General features: G+C 43.3%; 1 protein-coding gene across 4 annotated transcripts in view; it reads right to left on the minus strand.

Moving 5' to 3' along the window:
• Positions 1-1,072: 1,072 nt before the first annotated feature.
• klf12b (Kruppel like factor 12b) overlaps positions 1,073-21,496 on the minus strand; it is a 47,743-nt gene continuing 27,319 nt past the window's right edge. For 3 of the 4 annotated variants that reach the window (XM_061791935.1, XM_061791931.1, XM_061791936.1), the window contains exons 3-6: positions 20,102-20,627; positions 13,947-14,115; positions 7,576-7,733; positions 1,073-2,180 (exon numbers count right to left, since the gene is read on the minus strand). In XM_061791935.1, the coding sequence (XP_061647919.1) occupies positions 1,999-2,180; positions 7,576-7,733; positions 13,947-14,115; positions 20,102-20,627 (1,035 nt within the window). In that variant the 3' untranslated portion in view covers positions 1,073-1,998. The remainder of the gene's footprint in view (positions 2,181-7,575; positions 7,734-13,946; positions 14,116-20,101; positions 20,628-21,496) is intronic. The other variant, XM_061791932.1, reaches the window with a different exon arrangement.

Raw genomic sequence — 21,496 nt, forward strand, 5'->3', positions numbered from 1 at the left:
AAAAAAAAAAAACTTTTGACCTGACATTCTGCGAGATTTCAGCAAATCTCGTGAGACTTCACTCGAGCTCAGTTCGGCAAGCTAGCCTCAAATGACTCAATGTGTACGTTTGGCTTTTTCTTTGGTTTCGAATATGTTCTCGCACGCCCAACAAAAGGAAGGTGAATACATTTGATCCAAAAGTCCACTGCTGCCACCCCACAAATGTCCTTTTAATATACGTTTCACATTTTTTCATTAATCATTTTTGCATTGTAACTTCATCTTTCATGCATTCAATTGATGTTTTACAGTTAACTTGATATATTTACATTTTTACCAAATCTTTTCTTCTATATCAACTTGTGTTGTACATTTTGTGGCGCAAGTAAGTGTGCGCCCTGCAACCGGAGGGTCGCCGCTTTGCCTGAATTCTAATATTTGTTCCACCAGAATATATTTCTTTTCCCAACAGCCAGAGCGCCGCCCCTCGATGACATCACAATTGTTCCGCCCTCTGATTGGTTGGTCAGTGCAAAACGTTAACGAGCAAAACACATTTATAGCCATTTGCACACAATAACACACAAACAATCAGCATCTCTGGTGGGTACGATGTAAGAGTTGGATTAAGTCCCTACTGAAGGCTACTACAGTTAAAGGAGGTTTTATGAGGGTGACAGTTTGACCCTGAGACAGACTAATTCAATTCCATTATTTCCTATGGGGAGAAATTCAAGCTTCCACTGTATTCAAGTAATCAGGGTTTTTGTGCTATACAACTCCCAATGCTTTTGTCCATATCATGTATGCAAATGAGTGATGTTGTGACAAAATGGCAACTAGATGTAGTTTTCATTACAATCCAGACTGGAACTATTTTGAAGTTGATGACATTCGAGGCAGCAAAATTTTGAGCAAATCTTTTTTTTTTTTTTTTTTTTTTTACATCAATCAAGCTCCGTTCACAATATATTGCTCTTGTGTGTGTGCGTGTGTGTGTGTGCTTGCCGCCATCTTTGTAACACTTCGGCCGTTTTAAAGTCAAGTGCTGCTGTGCAAAAAAAAAAAAAAATAAATATAAAAAAAAAAAAAAAATTAAACATTCTAAAACCAGGTGAGAGAAGTGACGAAAGCAAAGAGTCCTATAGGTGATTGTTGCAAAGTTCTCTGTACACGACATAGTTGTTGAAGCGTTTAAAGCCAGCGATGAAACCTCAAGGGATTAAAAAAGACCCCCCAGAAAACATTTCACCCACAAAGGCTCATAATACATCATAATAATAATAATAAACATATGTCCAAAGGGATTTTTTTCAGAAATTTTGTGTGGCCCTCGGCGGACTAAAATGGCCCCTGATAGGAAAAAGGTTATTTCAAGACTTCTCGCTCTCGTGTGTGTGTGTGTGTGTGTGTGTGCGTGTAGTTGTAACCATTAAGATTGCACTTGATCTGATTGCTTCATCACAGCACAAAAATCCAACAAAGTGGCTCCAGATTTTTGTTGTTGTTAAATGATGATATTTGAGAAGCGTGAGCACACCCCAAGAAAATGGCTTTGGAGTCACTGCGCTTGTGGTGGCGCCTTCAAAGTCCAGAGGAAGTCATCCATGGTCAAGTGGCGCCCTCTGCTGCCAATCCGGATTTGCTTCAAAAGAGCCACAGCATCATTAAAAAGAAGAAAAAAAGAAGAAAAAACAGGAAAAAAAAAAGAAAGAAAATCCATAGTCCGGGGTCTTTCACATTATAAAGCCAAAAAAAAAAAAGATTCTGAAAAATTGCATTTCCTCCCCACGTCTGATTAAAGAGTCCGTGTTCCAAACTTCCAAACAGTGCTGAAAAAGACAAGAAACGATCCTGACCGCCTGGTCCCCAATTGACCCTGTTTTCTTTCTTTGACCCCCGCCATCTTCCTCGCGTGTGGCCAGACCAGCTGAAGAACATTTCTCAGGGAGATCCGGCTCCCCCTTGCTTCCTCGCTTCCTTCCTTCCCTGCTGATTTCTATTTCCTGGCTTGTCTCACACCAGCATGTGTCGGCGCCGGTGCAGGGCTAAGTGGTCCGAGCGGGAGAAGCTGCGGTCGCAGTCCGCGCACTTGAAGGGCTTGACGCCCGTGTGCTTCCGGTAGTGGCGGGTCAGCTCGTCGGAGCGGGCGAACTTCCACGTGCAGCCGTCCCAGGTGCATTTGTAAGGCTTTTCTCCTAATAGAAACACACACACACGTTCTAAAAGCCAAGCCTAACATTTCATAGTCTCACCTTACAAGAGCTGCATCCAAACATGGTCGGCGTTTGCAGATGTGCCCAACTTCACCCTTCTAACTTTTTGACCCTCCCATGTAGCCTAAATAAGGGGAACGAAACTATTTTCTTGAAACTTATTTTCAAAGATAGTCTTTTTCTTTTCCTTTTGGGCTTGTCCCATTCGGGGTTGCCACAGCGTGTCATCCTTTTCCGTCATCTCCATCCTCATCATCCTTCTACCAATATACTCAGTCTCTCTCCTCTGGACGTGTCCAAACCATCCAAGTCTCCTCTCTCTAACTTTGTCTCCAAAACATGGAACCTCGGCTGTCCCTCTGATGAGCTCACTTCTAATTTTATCCAAACTGCTGACTCCTCGAGAGACCCTCAACATCTTCATCAGCTCTGCTTCCTGTTGTCTCTTCAGTGCCACTGTCTCTAATCCGTCCATCGTGGCTGGCCTCACCACTGTTTTATAAACTTTGCCGTTCATCCGAGCAGAGACTCTTCTGTCACATAACACACCTGACACCTTCCTCCACCCGTTCCAACCTGCTTGGACCGGTTTCATCACTTCCTGACCACACTCACCATTGCTCTGGACGGTTGACCCCAAGTATCTAAAGTCCTCCACCCTTGCTATCTCTTCTCCCTGTAGCCTCACTCTTCCCCCACCACCCCCCTCATTCATGCACATATATTCTGTCTTACTTCGGCTAATCGTCATTCCTCTTCTTTTAAGTGCATGCCTCCACCTTTCTAACTGTTCCTCCACCTGCTCCCTGCTTTCACTATAAATCACGATGTCATATGCAAGCATCACGGTCCACGGGGATTCCAGTCTAACCTCATCTTTCAGCCTATCCATCACCATTGCAAACAGGCAGGGGCTGAGGGCTGATCCCTGATGCACTTCCACCTCCACCTTAAACTCCTCTGTCACACCTACGGCACACCTCACCGCTGTTCTGCTGCCCTCGTACATGTCCTGTATTATTCTAACATACTTCTCTGCCACTCCAGACTTCCGCATGCAGTACCACAGTTCCTCTCTGGGTACTCTGTCATAGGCTTTCTCTAGAGCTACAAAAGACACAATGCAGCTCCTTCTGACCTTCTCTGTACTTTTCCATCAACATCCTCAAGGCAAGTAATACATCTGCGATACTCTTTCGAGGCATGAAACCATATTGTTGCTCACAAATACATCTGTCCTGAGTCTACCCTCCACTACTCTTTCCCAGAACTTCATTGTGTGGCTCATCAACTTTATTCCTTTGTAGTTCCCACAACGCTGCACAACACCCTTGTTCTTAAAAATGGGCACCAGCACACTTTTCCTCCATTCCTCAGACATCATCTAACCCGCTAGAATTCTGTTGAACAAGCTGGTCAAAAACTCCATAGCCACCTCTCCTAGATGCTGCCATACCTCCACAGGTATGTCATCACGACCAACAGCTTTTCCATTTTTCATCCCCTATTTACTTATAGATTGAATGATCTGAGTCAAAACATAATACAGTACATAGGTTGCATAAGTTGCAAAGCGGACATGCACTCTTGCGTCCTTGACATTTCTTTTAATCAAACAATCTGTAAGCAATTTATTTTTAAGGGTAATGTTGTAAAATGAGTTTGAAATTATGCAAAGTGTTTTGGGATCAAAGTATGGGCTACATTTTCGGTTTAATCAATTAATATAGGCAATTGTAAACATTTTTAGCAGGGCATTCATTAAACTTTTTTGCTTGGTCAAATGGCGAGGGTTCACTGTATATAAAACATTAAGAGCTTGGCCATACTGGTAAGTCAATCATTACAAAACTAAACAGATTTTGGCAGTTACCAATGCTGTTAACTTGAGGCAGCTTTTTCTACTGTATGTGTCATAACGATTGCTCATTTTTGCTTGCTAACGTCATAATATTCAACACACGTTTGGCTCTTTCTTTGGTTTGCGTTGTGTGCTCCGTTCTCGCATGCCCGGCAAAAGTTATCAAGGAGAAAAACCTTCACTAACTGTACATTGTAGCAAGGCTCATTTTTAAACGGCTCAAAGAGCAAATCATTACGGTGGGCGAGACAGATCACAACAAATGAAAAAGCCACAACACAATACTAAAACCACAACACAGCGACATCACGGTACAACCGAGGTGACCATGGGACTCCTTCTGACCCGTTATTAGAAATCCCACTCATGTTCTAGGCAGGACACGCCCTGCCCTCCAACGTGATTGGCTGCAGGACACTCACCACTGCAATATGATTAGTTGCTGTATCCCGGTAGGACACGCCAACCACTTTCAGATGGGAAAAAAAGTATGTGACTTCAGTGTGTGGGCGTTTACATGAAACCCACTTACTGTAACCCACCCTAACCCTAACCCTCAAACATGGCAACCCGCCATAACACTAACCAATTGTCACCCACACTAATCCTAACCCACTGTAACCCACTTTAACCATAACCCATTGTCACCCCCTCTAATCCTAATTGTAGTACAAGGAAACCCCAACCTAGCCCAACCTAACCATCCATCCATTTTCTGAGCCGCTTATCCTCACGTGGGTCGCGGGAGTGCTGGAGCCTATGCCAGCTATCGTCGGGCAGGCGGCGGGGTACACCCTAAACTGGTTGCCAGCCAATCGCGGGGCACATACAAACAAACAACCATTCGCACTCACATTCACACCGACGGGCAATTTAGAGTTGTCAATTAACCTACTATGCATGTTTTTGGGATGTGGGAGGAAACCGGAGTGCCCGGAGAAAACCCACGCAGGCACGGGGGGAACATGCAAACTCCACACAGGCGGGGTCGGGGATTGAACCCCGGTCCTCAGAACTGTGAGGCAGATGTGATAACCAGTTGACGACCGTGCCGCCAACCTAACCATAACAAACTTCATAATTTGTATTTTGTGTAAATGCGATACTTATCTGGAACTGTCATGTCATTATATCAGTGTGTCCTGCCCTTCCCACGATGCATGAGGCAATCATGCTGCAGGGGGGGGGGGGGGTGTCCTGATTCCTAATAACCACCCACTTTGACTGTTTTATTAGTCCGGGTAACCGGTGACTCATATTGGCAATGGACCAATGGGCTTGCCTTTATCTTTAATACGGAAAAATCTATTAAACGATTTTCCTAATGAAATTAAAGTTTGGATTAGAACTAAATACCTCACTCTACCCATATCACCAAAAGATCAAAAACTCATTTTAACACCTTCAGAAAAAAAAAGCGACTGAGGTGGGAAGTTGCACAACTTTTAATGAAGTTGGAAAAGAAAGTCAAAGTTAGCTATTTAGGAAACTAAGCCCTTTCTGAATGTCATAAATTATCAATATTCCAACTTCATACATTAAAACATGCAACTTGCCGACATTATGAGTCCCCAGTAACCATTCCTCCATTTTCTGTACTGTTTATCCTCACGCGGTCGCCAGCCAATCGCAGGGCACATAGAAAGAAACAACCATTCGCACTCACATTCACACCTACAGGAAATTTAGAGTCTTCAATTAACCAAGCATGCATGTTTTTGGGATGAGGCAGGAAACCGGGTTGTCTGGAGAAAACCCACGGAGGCGAGGCCGGATTTGAACCTGCAACCTCAGAACTGTGAGGCAGATGTGCTAACCAGTCAGAGTCCCCGGTAACCCGGACCAATTATACAGCTGAAGTAAGTCCCAGCGCTCACTTGCGTTGTACTTTAATGACGCCGTGTTGCGGTTTTGATGTGTTGTGGCGTTTGCAGTTGTTGTGTGACCTGTCTCGGCCAGTGTGTATCACACCGTTACAAAGTAGCAAAGGGAGATGTTGCAAAATGTCTCTACAAATCCAGGCAGGCAGTGAAGTTGACTGCTAATGTTAGCTGCTAATGCTAGCCAGCTGCACGTCCTAAGCACAAGCTAGACAGCTAGCTCACAGCCAAAAGTAATACTCTAAATTAAGTAGCACAGTGCGACATTACGAAATGTTTCGGAAAGTCCAGACAGTGAGGTCATCCGCTAACATTAGCTGCTAGCAGCTAGCCATGAATTTGTCATAAAAAGTCAAGCCTGGTACACACAAGGATTTTTCAGGTCTTAAAAGATGGCATTTAACAGTTTTGGTTGTATTGTGTGTGGTGTGCTCCGATAATGTCGACACAGAACACCACACACAACGATTCTGTTCCACCGCTGATCTTGAAATCTCACATGATCACCCGTGAGCTCACAAAACCGAAGAAGAGGAAGAAGTAGAAAAAGAAAAAGATGTTTCCAGAATGTTCCTGCGGGCTGTCTGAGCCAGAGCCTTGTAAAATGTTGTTGTCCTCAAAAAACGACTTTGGAAAATACTTTTTGCCCTCCGGGGAACCCACTTTCATACAAAAAAAACAAAACAACAACATTGGGTAAGACATGCTTGTTTTTATTTACGCTCTTTTCCTTTTGTTAAGTCAGGGTGCTTCTTGATTGGCTATATGCTGTTCCACGGCGTCAAGTCGACTTTCCCCGCACGCGAACAAGACTTTTGGTCGCAAACGTTGAACAATTTCATTATTTAAGATTGTCAACTCCGACCTGTTTCAGAGCCTAAAATTGGGAGGAGTCTATTCTTCGCACACATCAGACCGAAGGACAATCTTATAAGACTTAAGATTGTCTGGCGTTTGACGTGCTTGATCGAGAAGAGGCAAAGTAGTAAAGCGCAATGTTGTTATTTTGAAAAGTCCAGGCAGGGAAGACGAATGCTTATGGTAGCTGCTAGCAGTAGCTAAGTAAAGCAATAAATGAAATAGCAAAAACAATGTTCCAAAGTATTTAGAAATGCTTTGGCAGTGAAGTCGACTGCTAGCATTGGTTCTTTAGCACTCGCCCCTTGCTAGCTCGCTGGCCACAAAAAGTAACACGACAAATGAAGTAGCAAAGTTTTACGTTGCAAAAACATTTAGAAAATTGTTTAATTTTCACTCCCATAAATGCTGTCTCGCACAGCAGTGCATACAGGCACTGAAGTCCACCACTAAATGTTAGCTACCTGATGAATGGCTAGCTGCTAAGTATCACCTGTTATCTTTTTCTTTTCTCTATTTTTTTTTTCCATTTGTGGTGAACTTTTTACAGGTTAATCTTTTTTTTTAACACTTGTACAATATTTAAGAATGTTAACATGTTGCTTTAAACATTTCCTCTACAGTTAATGCCAGCTTTTCCATGTCGCTAAATAAGGTAAAAGAAGCTATTGACATTTAAAAAATATATATTTTTTTTTTTTTTGACACAACTCTCGTGTGGGATCTCATTAGATGTGTAGGTGTCGATCATTGTTTACGGCGTATGAGAGCCACTGACCTGTATGTGTCCTCCGATGTGCTTTTAGGTGGGAGCTTTTGGTGTAAACCTTATTGCAGCCCTCAAAGTCGCACCGGTGGATTCTTCGCTTTTTGGAATCTGGCGACTCCGATCTCCGGGGACGTCGTATGCTGTCAATACTGAAAGGCGACATCGAACTGCAACACAAACGAGGAAGAGTTAAGGACGGCGACATTTTGCACTGGCCCATCATTCTTTGAATGTCACTTGTTTAAAATGCTTTGAGCATAAAAATAAATAAATAAATAAGGGCACTTTTAGATGGTTCAGATACAGTAGAGACAGACAGACAGACAAAACGTCACACTCAAAACATCTGTAGTTCAATTTTCAATAACTCCAGCAGGTGGCAGTGTAAGCCTGCACTGTAATAAGAGAAGCCGAGGGCCGCTCTTCTCATTGCTCCTATATTGACTGTCATCTATCAACATGTTTTATTTGTCCAAAGAGGTTCCGTTGTCGGAGCCTCAAATCATAAAAACTGGGGAATGGAATTGTCTTTACTTTAAAACAATTATTATTGTTTTGGTCTTAATTCACACGCTTAATTTCTTTCCTTTTTCGAGTGCCCCTCCCTTATTATGCAATGGACTATTCTACCTTCATACTGCGCATGTGCAAACTTGATTCAGGAAGACGATAGCAGCAAAACAAACTTGTTGGCGTGACGTGTGGAAAATGAAGCGGAGGTTTCAAGGGAGAGAAGAAGAGACGGAGCGAGGAAAACAAACAAATTCATCTCAACTACAAAAGGTTTCAACCTTTTTCACAGTGACAACAAATGTGCATAGCAGACAACAGAAAGAACCAGGCGCTCTTGCCAGTTGCTGTAGCTCTGCTGTCAGTGTCAGCTGAGGAGGGTGCAGTACACACGAAGTTGAGTGACACTTTTCATCACCGACATGGGAATATTCAAGTGGACAAAATGGTAAACTATATTAAATGTTAATTAATGCTCATCAATTCCAGTAAAAGCATTGAAAGGATTCACTTGTTGGATTTGAAGGACTTTACCTCCCTCAGGAAATAGAAGTACTGTCTCAAAGTCACACCTTTAAGTTGATGATAAACACTGCTATTTAAACTTTGCAGTACACAGATGTGGAGGGCCCCATGACTGCGTTTGCCTTGGACCACCAAGTGACTAAATATGCCCCTCTATATACGCAGTGCATTTCAATGTGCATTTGAGACGGCCAAATGAGGAAGCACAAGAGACGAAGATCAAGGGGTGGCTTCGAGTGCCAGACAGTTCACCCAAGGGACTGTCGCCACCGCGGCAACGCCACTTCCTGTTTCCCCCTGCATCTTACCACCATTTTTTTTTATTTTTATTTTTTTGCAATTCTGAAAAAAAAGAAGAAAAAAATCATGCACACAGATATACACACACATTAGGGGAGCACAGCGGCTGTTCTGCGCCTCACTCGCTTAAAAACTTATTCTTAGCATGAGTGAAAACATATGCGTTTGATTGGCTGTAATCTGCAACATTGTGACACCGTGCACTGGCGATTCAATTTGTTTTTTTTTAATCACGGCAAAACCAGTGGCTAACCGATCGGCCACTTGTGAAAATAAAAAAATTGTTGCGGAAGCCCGCACAATGGACGAATGTTCAGTCGGGTTCGGCTGCGTCGCTCGGTATGCGGCAACGATAAGAGGAGGGAAACAAACGGAAAATTGTAGCAAATGTATTATATTACAGTAATTCCCCATAATTATACCACAAACTGTGATCCCAAAACAGTGTAATATCGTTTCAAACTACTCTTACAACACCAGCCTTAAAATGACATACAGATGATTTGACTTCCCAAAAACTGCACCCTAATTACGTGTATATACACAAGTAGGTGAGTTTTCCAGCAAAATAACGGAGTGTAGGGAAAAAAACATAAATGGATGAATTTGGGAAAAGTGAGTGTGTGGGGATAACTAACATTTTGCTTTTTCTGATCACTGCAGCTTCCCAAATTAAGAATCACAGAAGAGTAATCATAGCTTCATCAACTCAACATGGGCCCTTTTTTTTTTTTTTTTTTTTTTTTTAAACCATCACTACTTATTTAATAGATTGACGCTGGATATAAGAACCTAATATTCCACTTAATAAATGTACGACGATATTCAGTTAACATCCAAGCTCCTTACGAAGAGCCGCTGCAGAAAGTAGGGATTTAAAAATAAGACCAAATAGTATACAAAAAAAACTAATTGGAGAAAAATGTGGCTTTTTATAACTACCATGTGCACAATTAGCTCATTAATCCATCACTTTGCATAAGCGAATCTTTTGTTTGATCTTATCGTAACGTAGCGGCGGTGTGACAATCAATTGGTGCTACTTTTCTCATGTGAGCCCCGAGGCGAAGCCTGCCACACTGCCTACAAACCTCTGTGTTTATTTGTGTCTCCTGGGGAAAACAAGGAAGTAGCACTTTGAAGCATTGCTGACTTGTGTTCAAGATCCTCTCTTTCTGCTTTCTCTCCAAAACAGAGGCTGATCGAAATGTGTGTGTGTTACCACAATAGCATCCGTGTGCTTGGCGAAAAGGAAAACGGGTCATGCTAACGGACGGGGTTCTCACGCTGCGTCTGATTGCGGCTTTACAGAGAAAACAGGAAAGGACCTGAGAAAGTGCGCCCTGGCTGGCCTCCCGTCGGCCATTGTGCTACCTGTCAGAGGATGTGACTCGAAGCACTGCCGCAGCACTCCTGCCACCTACACACTGCCGCTCTCTCTCGGGCTCCGCCACGTCTTGTGTAGCCAGCCACAGCGACGTGTCGACTTCGAGGACGGCATACCCACAAGCGCGACTTGCTTTGCATTCATTATGTCCCTTAATATTGACTGAAATAGTCTAGACTCCAGCTCAACATTTGCACCCCAATGGGTCTTTGCATAATCAGGCAAAAAGGGAGAAAACAGAGTGTCAAGCGTACAATGTAAGCGCTAGAGGTGCAAATGCAAACTTGTTTTACAAGCAAGAGCCTGTCGTGGATTTCAGTGAACCTGCAAAAACCCGCGAGTAACTGATGCCCCCCCCCCACACCCATAAAAGTTTATACGTTGACTGTACAGCCAGGCTAAAGGAAGCTCCTGACAAAACCAAACCGGATTTACAGCAATTTCATACGGCAACACCACGGGGACAAAGCTACAAGTGGGTCCGGTTCACGATGGCGTTTCGAAACCCAAATTTGTAAGTCAGACCGTGCCGTAGTCTATCACTAGCCTACGCTGACACAATCGTTAAGTCATTGATACAGTGATTATTTGTATGTACAAAAAAAAAAAAAACACTTGTAGACCATAAAGATTGATCAATCCAATGACAAAACGGCAGTAAGTGACCATGACTCCTTGTGCCGTGTGACGATATCTACGCCGCTCGCCAAACTAATTAATTTCGCACCATTTGCAACCTCAGAACTGTTTATGTCGGGACTGTCAAAAACCAAGGTGCTGTTTTCTTTTGCCCAAAACGATACATAGACAGCGACAACTGCTTTCAACACAACACAGTGGGAACGGTGTCAAACTTCAACCCCTTGTGCCGCTTTTTTTTTTTTTTTAATTCACTTACGTTGCTGTAAAAGCTCTGATCCTACCTCCACAGCTAAAAAAATGTCACCTCCCCCCAGTCGTGTGTTGGTGCCATTTATACAGAACAGCAACGTGGAGGAAAATGCCGAAAATGCCACTAGCCTCTTTCACGCGATTCTTTGCCGCACACCAAGCGATTGAGCACCGCACATCTACCGATGCTCTGCAACGGAAAAACTGCAACGCAATATCGGGTTTTCAGTATCGACGTGTAAATTACTGTACTGTATTATCTTTGTTTTGTTTTTGTTTTTACCACAAAAACATGGTGCAATTGTCAAAGAATAGGAAACACGCAAGACTAAGGACAGACTGGATATTTTGAGAGGCTGTTGCCAATGATCGACCGCCCCATTCACTGACTGCACACTCGCATTTCAGTGACCGAGACTCTCCACGCTTTGCTTCCTGGCCACAGGTACAAATGAAATTATAATATCGCTGAGTATTATTCTAAAACACTCGTGCCCTGCGATTGGCTGGCCACCAGTCCAGGCTGCACCCCACCTCTCATGCAGTGTCAACTGGGACCCGATGTTGAAAATGAATTATGTATGTTGTATGGACTTTTGGGGGTCTTTGCCGCTCCCAACTCAGGGGAGTCTCTCTGACACACAAACGCGTGCGCACACACCCTCTAGCCTCACTATTCTCTTTTCCACTGCCGCCCTCCAACAATAGCCTATCCACTGTTCCCCTAGGAAACACATGAATATGGAAGAGTTTCATGAAGAAACCTACTCCACACAGACACACAAACCTTCTCACTCTCCTCTCTCATTTGAATCATTTTAATATATGGAAACCTGGAATGAAAGCTGTGCCCTCACACCGCTCCTGTGACGCTCTGCCTGATGTTTGCGGGTGGGACGCATCCTGTCTTTCAAGCTCACAATGGAGCGCACCGTATGTCGTGATATGTGTGCAACTCGAGACGGAGGGTTTGTTTTTTTTTTTTTGTTTTTTTTTTTTTTACCCCCGACCCACACTTAGTATGTCTGTCGTGCTGCTGCGTGGACAACGATGAGTTGACCTCCTTGCGGAAGGCGCTGCGCGGGAGCATGTGTTGCCGTACAGCAGGGTCGCACGGACACCTGAGGTCTACTGAAGGGAGGGGGCGAGTAAGGGGGCGCAGTGTGGCTGGAAAGACTGGGGGCCCGCCAAACTCAGCTCTCCTCTGAATTTCCCAGTGCCAATTGCATCTCAATGCGTTGCCCAGCAGCGCCACGTAACCTCTCTCACACTCGGATCCTGCAAAATGCAAAATCTGGCATTCGACTGCCTTTTCCTTTTACGCAAAACCCAGCAAAGCAGGATATTACCGCAACTGTGTGTGTTTTCACACAGGCATCCTGCAATGAAATAATGTGATTGTAAAATCCGACGGCAAAAATCACTTTCTATGGGAGAATTGTGTCCATGCCTGTGCCGTTTACACAGCATTGCACAATCAGATAATTCGATGAAATCAGCTCCAGCGTCGATACATTAAGTGTATGTAAAGTTGTATCGAGCTGACTAATGTTCCCCCAGCTGAGAGCGAATCAACAATCAATGAACATTTACTGTGCAGTTCCCAAGTCCAGAAGTCATTTAGTAGCGTCACGTTTCCACATGAGAAAGATTAGCACAGTCTGGGAATACTTTTCCTCGCAGTTAGACTAAATAACCATCCGACGGGCACGAACTCGAGTCTGGCCGGGCGGCTGTTCTGGCTCTTCGTACGACAGCAGAGGAGGGGGGCGGGGTCCCGACTTCCTGCTCGCCATCAGGAGAGCGTCCGAGCCGTCATCCGCTCAAGAGGCCGCTCTTTTCATTCAACTCAGATGGGCTGGCACCGCTGAGGTCGCCCGTGCCCGGAGGCCGTAAAGTATGCCCGCCACGCGAGACCGTATATGTAGTTGCGCAGCCACACATCACATTCAAGCCCAGTGTGGAAAAGCTCCCAGGGAGATATAAAAAATATATTTGATGTCAGAGGGGAAACCTCGACCTCTGGACTCTTCTAAATGCATTTCAAACATTTATGGAATAGTCAAGTGACGTTCTAATTTCAAGTTTATAGACCTTTTCAAACTGTTAGCAGGCCACAGCGTTAGCTACACTTGCACAATTCGAGAGAGCGACATCAAAAATAGACAAAATTGCTGAGCCACCAGAAGTCGCCTGTAATATGGCGCACAAAACTTGGTTCCGACGTGCAGTAGGGCTCAAGGCTTTAACTCATCTGAAAGACTAATGACCTGCTGCTGTTTTGGTTAGCAACACGGCTAAAATGGGATCAACAGTTAACTCTTTCGTGTCTAAAGTTAGTCAATAGCAGCAGTAGTTTGATAGTCGTCAGCTTTACAGATGCCACGTCTACTCTGCATGCTAAAGATGTCTACCAATTGTCATCTACTAATTATTATTTTTTATTCATTTATCTAAATATTTGTTCCAATTACAGTAAAATTCAATTTAATATATTTTTTTGTGTTGTGTTATTATGTATTTACTCAGTTTTCTATACTTATGTATTTCATTTTTAATTCAATATTTGATCTTTTATTTCTGTTCAACTTTACCTTTGACTGAACCTTGACCATAAAAGCACGTTCACTGTCAATACATGTGCAGAGATCATATAAACGTCCAAAAATATATTTCTGATCCATCTCTCCCAGAGAACACCACTCACCTGAACACAAAAAAAATGGACAAAATGGACGCCGAACGTATGTCAAAGATTAATACTCACTCTTGTACGGCGCGGGCTATAGACAGTGCAGTGGAGCCGGTCTCGTTGACGCTGTCCAACGTGACGTTTGGCAGGTCGTCGTCATCGCTGTCGCTCTTGATGTGACGCGGCGACAGGCCGTTGTGTTCCGCGCGCGCTGCGAAGATGAGACGAGACCATGAAGGTGGCGCTAAAAACGACACAGATACGAGTACTCGGTTTTACCCGACACAGTCGGAGGTACAGGATTCATTTAACATTAGCTGTTCCAGTGTTGGGGAGATGACTTTGGAAATGTAGCTGGTTATAATTACGAGATACCCTGTTGAAAATAATAATAGTGTAACTACTTCAATTACTTTCTCAAAGTAATATAACTAATTACATTTGATTCAATTTTGATTACTTATTTTTGAATGAATGCATCAACAGGACCCTTTGAGGTTTCCTAAAAACAAAAACCAAAAAAAACGATAGAAACCTTTCCAAATGTTAGACAAACAAACTTAAGGTCATATTTGGACAAACATGTCATGTTTGACACGACAGCAGAATGGCACATGATCAGAGCGAGCCAATCACAAGCTTCGGCTTTCGAAGGGGGAAATGAAATCTGAGCGTTTGTGGCTACCTTTCAAACGTAACAAAGGATTGTAATGGTGGAAATTTACGAAAGCAACTGTAATTTAATTACACATTTTCTCCCAGTCATGTAAAGGATTACAATTACACACGTAATTAAATTCCACAATTCACTAAACATGTATTTAGTTGCACCCCAACACTGGCTGTTCTTTCTATTTTGTCACCGTCATGTAGCTAATGCTAACGAACGGAACTCTAGTTTAACTGTTAATTGTCTGTCACCTTAAAAATACTGTATTTCCTCATGTAGTGATCTGGTGTCTTTATTTACTAAACTGCAAAGGTGGGCTGTCTATTAGAGTAGAATAATAGCACACAGCGTCACCAGTATTTTATAATTTATCTTAAATGAAGGCGAAGTTCAAAACAAACAGGAAAAAAAAAAAAGGACTTTTTGGGAGACCAAGTCATATTCACACACAAAAGCATTGTGGAGTCTACACATATGAATATACATATGACATAAAATCATCTTTAATATTGCACAGATTTACAACACGTTAGGTTGCCACACTTTCATTAATTTATGTGCGTCAGTTATTTGCTGCTGTTTTGGTTATCAACAGACTTAAAACTGGCTCAGCTTTTGACTCTTTATGCGTGTAAAAATCAGCGTCGTGGAACTGAGATAATTATACTTACTCCCCTTTTTATTCTGTGATGGGGAAAAAAGGGAAGTTGCGATTTAAGGGAGGCGGACCTGGCAAATAATTATAGCACGACACCGGCTATAAAATCGATCAAGTTGGCCTTTTTTTTTTTTTTTTTTAACCATAGCTGGAGTTAGCAGTTACAAAAAAGAATGTTTTCCTTGATTTTACTCGAGCTGCTGCGCCTCACACAAAAGGGTCCCAGTGACGGCAAAGAGGGAAAGTACCACAATAACCATAGAACCCGAAATGGAATATCCTTAATATACTTTGTTTTCTTATAATAAGACAGTTAACATAAAAAGGCTTCATCAATTCCAGCTGTAGGTGACATCGCTATGACTAGCAAACACCTTACTGTTCTCTAGCCACAATGTGATTTTCAGCTTTATTTTAGTTTTAAAATGGAACCTCAGTTTTTGTACAATTGAAATGTTCTCACAGTTTTCGTACATTGCTCCAACGCTTTGTAGCAATCTGGCCTGCACTTCTTTCCTTGAATATACACGAGGCCCACATGTGTAACCTTTTTGATTTTATTGATGTTTTCTTGAGTCAGCGTCTTCCCGTTCATCGGCACCATTTCCAAAGTACCTTGTGTTTATTTTTTGGGAATGTGACTGTTGAATAAGTCATAATGGGGCCAAAGAAAGTTCCAATTTCCTTTTTTAAAGACGAGAACCACCGCAGAATTCAGGAAAGAATCAGCACAGTAGGAAAATGGCGGATTACCCTTGCAAACGAAAACTTCTCCTGCTCCCTCGCCTCGCATCTTTCAAATGCCATCAAGAGTCTTCAGTAAAAGTAAAAGCGATGTTTAATGTTAATTACTTATTTCATTTGTCATTGACCTTAATTTTACATTGTTTTCTGTTACGTCAAACTATAGTTATTCTCTATGAAATATATTCTGCTAATAATTTTGTGTATCACGAACAGATTAATTGGATTTACATGATTTCCTATGGGAAATAGTGCTTCAGTTTTCCTACGAGTTGGTTATAGTCAGATTTGGTGGGATGGATTAAACATGAAAACTGAAATTCCACCGTATTATAAAATGCTCAATTTCTCTGTATACTCGTATAACAGCAATGCTCAAATGTGAATGTGAATTAAACAGGAATTTTTGAACTCTAATGTCAACTGGGTGTCTTTATTTTTCTGGAGCTGCTGTGTCTCCACCACTTACCCCACAGTCTAGATTAAATATTGGTTAGAAGTCATTCGGAAAGAAAGACATTTCAAAGACAGCTATTCAACAGAGAACATCTTGTCCATTGAGGCTCACCTATATGGATTTCAAAGCTATCAAGGGATGGCACCGGAGCCATTACAGCCCATAATAAAGCAGTAGCGACTGCTTTTAAAGCTTTCTACTTCCACAAAATACAGGGTGGCTACGGGGGTGTGTGTATGTCAGGGTGGTGGGGGGGGTTCAGCATCTCGCCCGGCCTATGGAAAGCCTGCAATTAAGGAGCGTAATTAGCTGGAAATGCGAGGTGGGGTGAGGAGTGGTGGGTGTATTTTGAGCGAGGGACACAAAGGAGGAGTGCTGCAGAGGTGGGCAGATCACCACATTTCTTTCCTTTCTTTCTTTCTCTCGCTCCTGTTGTTTCCAGTCATGCCCTGTTTCCATGGCAACCTGCTGCCGGAGATGGGGAGGCAGCAGTGAAAAGGAAGCGCATCCGCCCGCTCTTAAAGAGGATGGCCGACCTGTGCGTGTGCGTGCGCTTGTGGGCGTGTGGATGTGGGTGTGTGCAAAGTGTTTTTGTATCACTGTTGAAAGCTTTTCATACAACTTGCATCACTGCACCCTCTTGTGTTGCTGTCGTCGGCTTTAAAGTGCGACAAATACGCGGAGATGCTTTCAGGTGCATACTTATTTATTGTATATTATTTATTATTATTTGTCATCACATAGTTTCCGCATGTGGTGCTATATTCAGCCTGTATTAGGCACACCCACAAAAATTCTGCCTTTTGAGAAATACAACGGTACCTTGACTTTTTATTTGAATTGATTCCGTGACCAAGAAATGATCTGAAACGCGATGACTCCGTTGCAGCGCCGACAAAAAACACACTTTTTGTCACGTGTACATTTACAGCAGCGTACTAGGGTCGCTTAGAAAGAGAGAACAAAGCTGAAATGTGATTTAAAGATGACATTTAACGTCTTTGTGATGAGATTCAAGTTGTCATGATGAAATTTAAAGTCATGAAGAGACTTAAAGGAGCCCAGTAAACATAGCGTTTACATATAACGCTAACAATTGACGACCGGCGGTCACGTAGCAATCGGTTGCTAAGCCAGGATACGCGCTCGTCAATTGTTGATTTTGATAAGTTAACGCTAAGTTAACCGGCATCCTCGCGTCAATTGTTGACTTTCAATCTCATCACGATGACCTTAAATTTCAAAGTGACGACTTTATAGCTCATCACAAAGACTTTAAATGTTGTGGTGACGAATTTAAAACACGTCTCTGCTTTTTTTTTTTTTTTTGTGGTCCTCTTGATAGGTGACCTTAATCCGTCGTTGTCTAAAGTAGCACTGTATTGTGTAAAAAGAGAACAAAATATAAATAAATAAACTTTTTTATGAAGCACAATTACTGTCCGTACTTGGTATTCAGGTGTCAGATGTGTTCCTTTAAGGGGCGTGGCCTAGTGAGTGAAGTCAGAGGCTACAGTTGGAGTCACTCCTTGCAAGTGTTCTTGTATTTGTTTTGAATTTGTGTTTGATTGCTCCATTCGATTATCAGCTGAAAGTGCATCGATGACTGCGGCCCCTTTTTTTTTTTTTTTCCCCTCATTTCGCTCAAACGGTGGCGCATCCGAAGCTCGCTCGTAACTCAAATTTGGGCTCGCAACACCAAAAATGGACTAAGCGCTGGCTTGTTATTCGCAAAACTTTATTACCACTGTCTAAGAGGTATTCATATTATTCGAATATTCTAATGCTTCAATGCAAAGTAGAATCACATGAACGCAAATATTGATTCTCATTATTATAGCGAGCGTCAAACTCTTTGGCTTTTTTTTTTTTTAAACAAAACAAATTCTAAAAGATCTTGTGTGATAAGCATTTTGAATTTTATTGAAGGCTTAAGCTGTCTACTGGCTGCATTAGAAGTGACTAAATCCGTCAGGGTTGCACTGCGTGTGTCAACTTGGCTTTGTTCATGTGTGTGTGTGTGTGTGTGAGTGCCACCCATCTTCAATATACATCCACACCCTGTTATGCAAGTCTTGATTTTCCTGTCCTATTTTTTTCGCCCCCAGAAATTCACAACAAGTATCTCTGAGGACGACCCCGCCCAGAGCTAATTACACATCCCCGTTTGTGCGCTCGCATGTCGGCTTGGTGCACGGGCATGAAGCCGAAATGTCCATCCTAGCAGGATGTGACCAGAAGCAACCTCTTTTAGAGAAATGAACACTCGCCCTGTGTATGGCGCCGGAGGTGGACAAGAGCGGCCAGTGTCGGTTCCCTCCCCGTGGTTGGCAGTAAAAAACCCCACCCAAAGAGAGAGAAGCGGTCCCACCCTGCAAGACAGTGGAAGTGCTGCAGATGTTTGCTCCTTCGCTGCCGCTTCCTGAAAGAAAGGCAACCTAATAGCTCGTTCCCCTCTGAAGGGCAGCATCAACACCTGGGGCGCGTCCTTTACAGTGGAACGCACAAAATGTCGGCACGCCGTTTGACGCAAGACACGAGGTTACCGTCGGAGGTGGGACGAAGTCAAATATGCGCAAGTCGTACGTAATGCTCAAATCTTGAGCTTCAACTTTCAAGCGAGTCGCGTTGGCAAAAATGAAGTCCCCCACTAAATGTCAAGCAAGTTAAGTCAAGCTATTAAGTCATAAAATCGAGCCTAGTCACAACATATATTCGCACATTAGCCAGTTTGCTCTCGTTGCAGCATATTCTCCCGTGTGCTTACGTCACACAAGATGCGCAGCTCCTCGCTTTTCGGACTGCGCCCGTTTCCTTTTCTTATTATTCTATTCTTTTGCTACCTGCCCTTTTCTGAAAATGTGTCTGTGAGCAAGCTGGAGATAGATAAATAGAAGATAGAGAGACGCAAGAATTCCTGTTATCTATTTAAATACAAAACAACAAACAAATACCACTGATGTCTTTTATCGCAAATTTCATTTCTCGTGTTTATATTAAAGTTTGTTTATTCCAGATTCAGTGTTTAGGCAAAATTAAATGTTGTTGTCATATGATAAACATTAACGCTACATTTCTGCAGAGAAGCGAAACATGCACATCTCAAGAGATTTTTCGTTAAATATTGAGTTTGTCCCAATTTTGTATTTTGGCCCACCGTGAATTTGAGTTTGACACCCCTGCCTTAGAGCATGACTGGACAGAACGTCGGCATGTTTATGTACAACCGTTAGTGCTAGCACTAGCTTGCGAGGCTACAAAACATTTTGTTGCCTGCTTGCGAGCCGTATCGTAGTCAAGGTACGTGAACATACCTCAAGCCCTTCCTGAATGGACAGCCCAAAACGTCATCTCCCGAGAATGTTTTTCCCAACATTGCCGCAGCGATCCATTGTTTGACAACAACTTGTTGTCGCCATGGTAACGGTTCTATCCGGTTGCTGTTAAAGGTGACACGTTTTCTGGTTGCGCCTCTCTGACAGTGTTTGATTTGACAAGATAAAGCCCAGTGATCGTAAAAGACGGGACGCGGTGGTATTGGGCTACGCTTTGTGTAGTGTTGCCACCGTCTACCTGAAATACGGCAAGATTTTATGGCAGTAGTCTGACATTGCAATCGTGAAAGACCAAATGTGTCTTCTATGTCTCGTTTAAAAGGCTTGAAGCTTTCATTTGCGCTGTGGACGCCGCAGCGGCCTCACCTTTGCCCAGGCTCTTGGCGTCGTCCAGCAGAGGTAGCATGATGGCGTTGTTGAGGCTGGAGGGCGAACGCACGGCCGTGGTGTACATGAGCGGCAGCGACTGCACCACCACCGGGATGCGGTGAACGCGGCCACCCAGCTTTCCGCCCCCCTGCAGGCCCAGCGGGCTGGACGGAGGCGGCGGCACCGAGTGCAGGATGTGCAAATATGGCTGACCTCTCATCCCGGGCGCCACCAGCGGGCCCGGCGAGAGCACCGACGCCGCCGAAGTGATGACCGACGGCGAGGACGAAGAGGACGACGACGACAGGGAGGACGGCGAGAAGGCGGATCTCAGCGGGGAGACGGATGACGTGGTGGTGGAGGAAGAGGAGGGGCGGGGCTTGTTGATTGACAGGTCTACGGGCTCTGTCTGCGTGTGGAAGTGCAGGTCGTGGGTGAGCAGGTCTTCCGGAGGCTCGGCTTTCACCCTGCTGAGGAAGAAGGGGACGCCGTCCATCGCGGTATAAGGCCGCACTTTAGGTAACTGAGGAAGGACAGAAGCATTTGTTAGTCTTGTTGCCTTAGAAATACAATTTTGAAACATTTGGAATCTTACAAAGTATTCAATCCTGACAATTTGAACATCAATGGAAGTGGCATTGAAGCATTTTAGGTTAGATATCTTTCAGAACCCATGGGAATCTCTCTACCACGTCATAAGCGCTAAAAAAGAAGAAAAAGAAGACGTTTTTAGGACCTGAGGACAAACAAAATCCATCGGATTCTCGCTATGAAACTGCCCTCTGGTAACGTTTGGTTCAAAATCAATACTCTTCTTATAATGCCGGTTTGAAAATGAGTTGACACTCCTGAGTGTCAAAAGGAAACCCAAACTTTGTTTTGATCTGAGCTACTCCAACCAACTTCAAGAACGTTTTGGTGTGGCTGGGAGAGAATTGGCACCAAATTGGCATCGATTTTCAGATGTCATTCAAAACTAATAGGATCCTTACTATGATACTGCATGGTCAGCCATCTTTTAAAATTATTATTATTATTTTTTTTACAAAGATCCCAAACCACCTAAGGGAAACAAGGAAGTAACATAATGATAAATAACACCCACACTCTTCATCTACTCACACTCTTGGATTCCTCCCCAAAGAAATTGTTTTCTTAGCATGACCTTTTGTGTTTGGGGGATTGGTGGAAAAGTCTTCAGTGGAAACATACAGCGCCACTATCACTAGTACAGGTACTTTTTTAACACTTTAGCTACATCGTTATATTGCTAAATGTGACCTGAAACTAGATTATCAACCACATTGGACCGGTATCGATCAATATGAGCTCCAAAGTCGGTATCGATATTATCGATATTTGGATGGATCAAATAATATTTACACTTCATCT

The sequence above is a fragment of the Phyllopteryx taeniolatus genome, chromosome 12 (assembly GCF_024500385.1).
Source record: "Phyllopteryx taeniolatus isolate TA_2022b chromosome 12, UOR_Ptae_1.2, whole genome shotgun sequence".
NCBI lineage: Eukaryota > Metazoa > Chordata > Actinopteri > Syngnathiformes > Syngnathidae > Phyllopteryx > Phyllopteryx taeniolatus.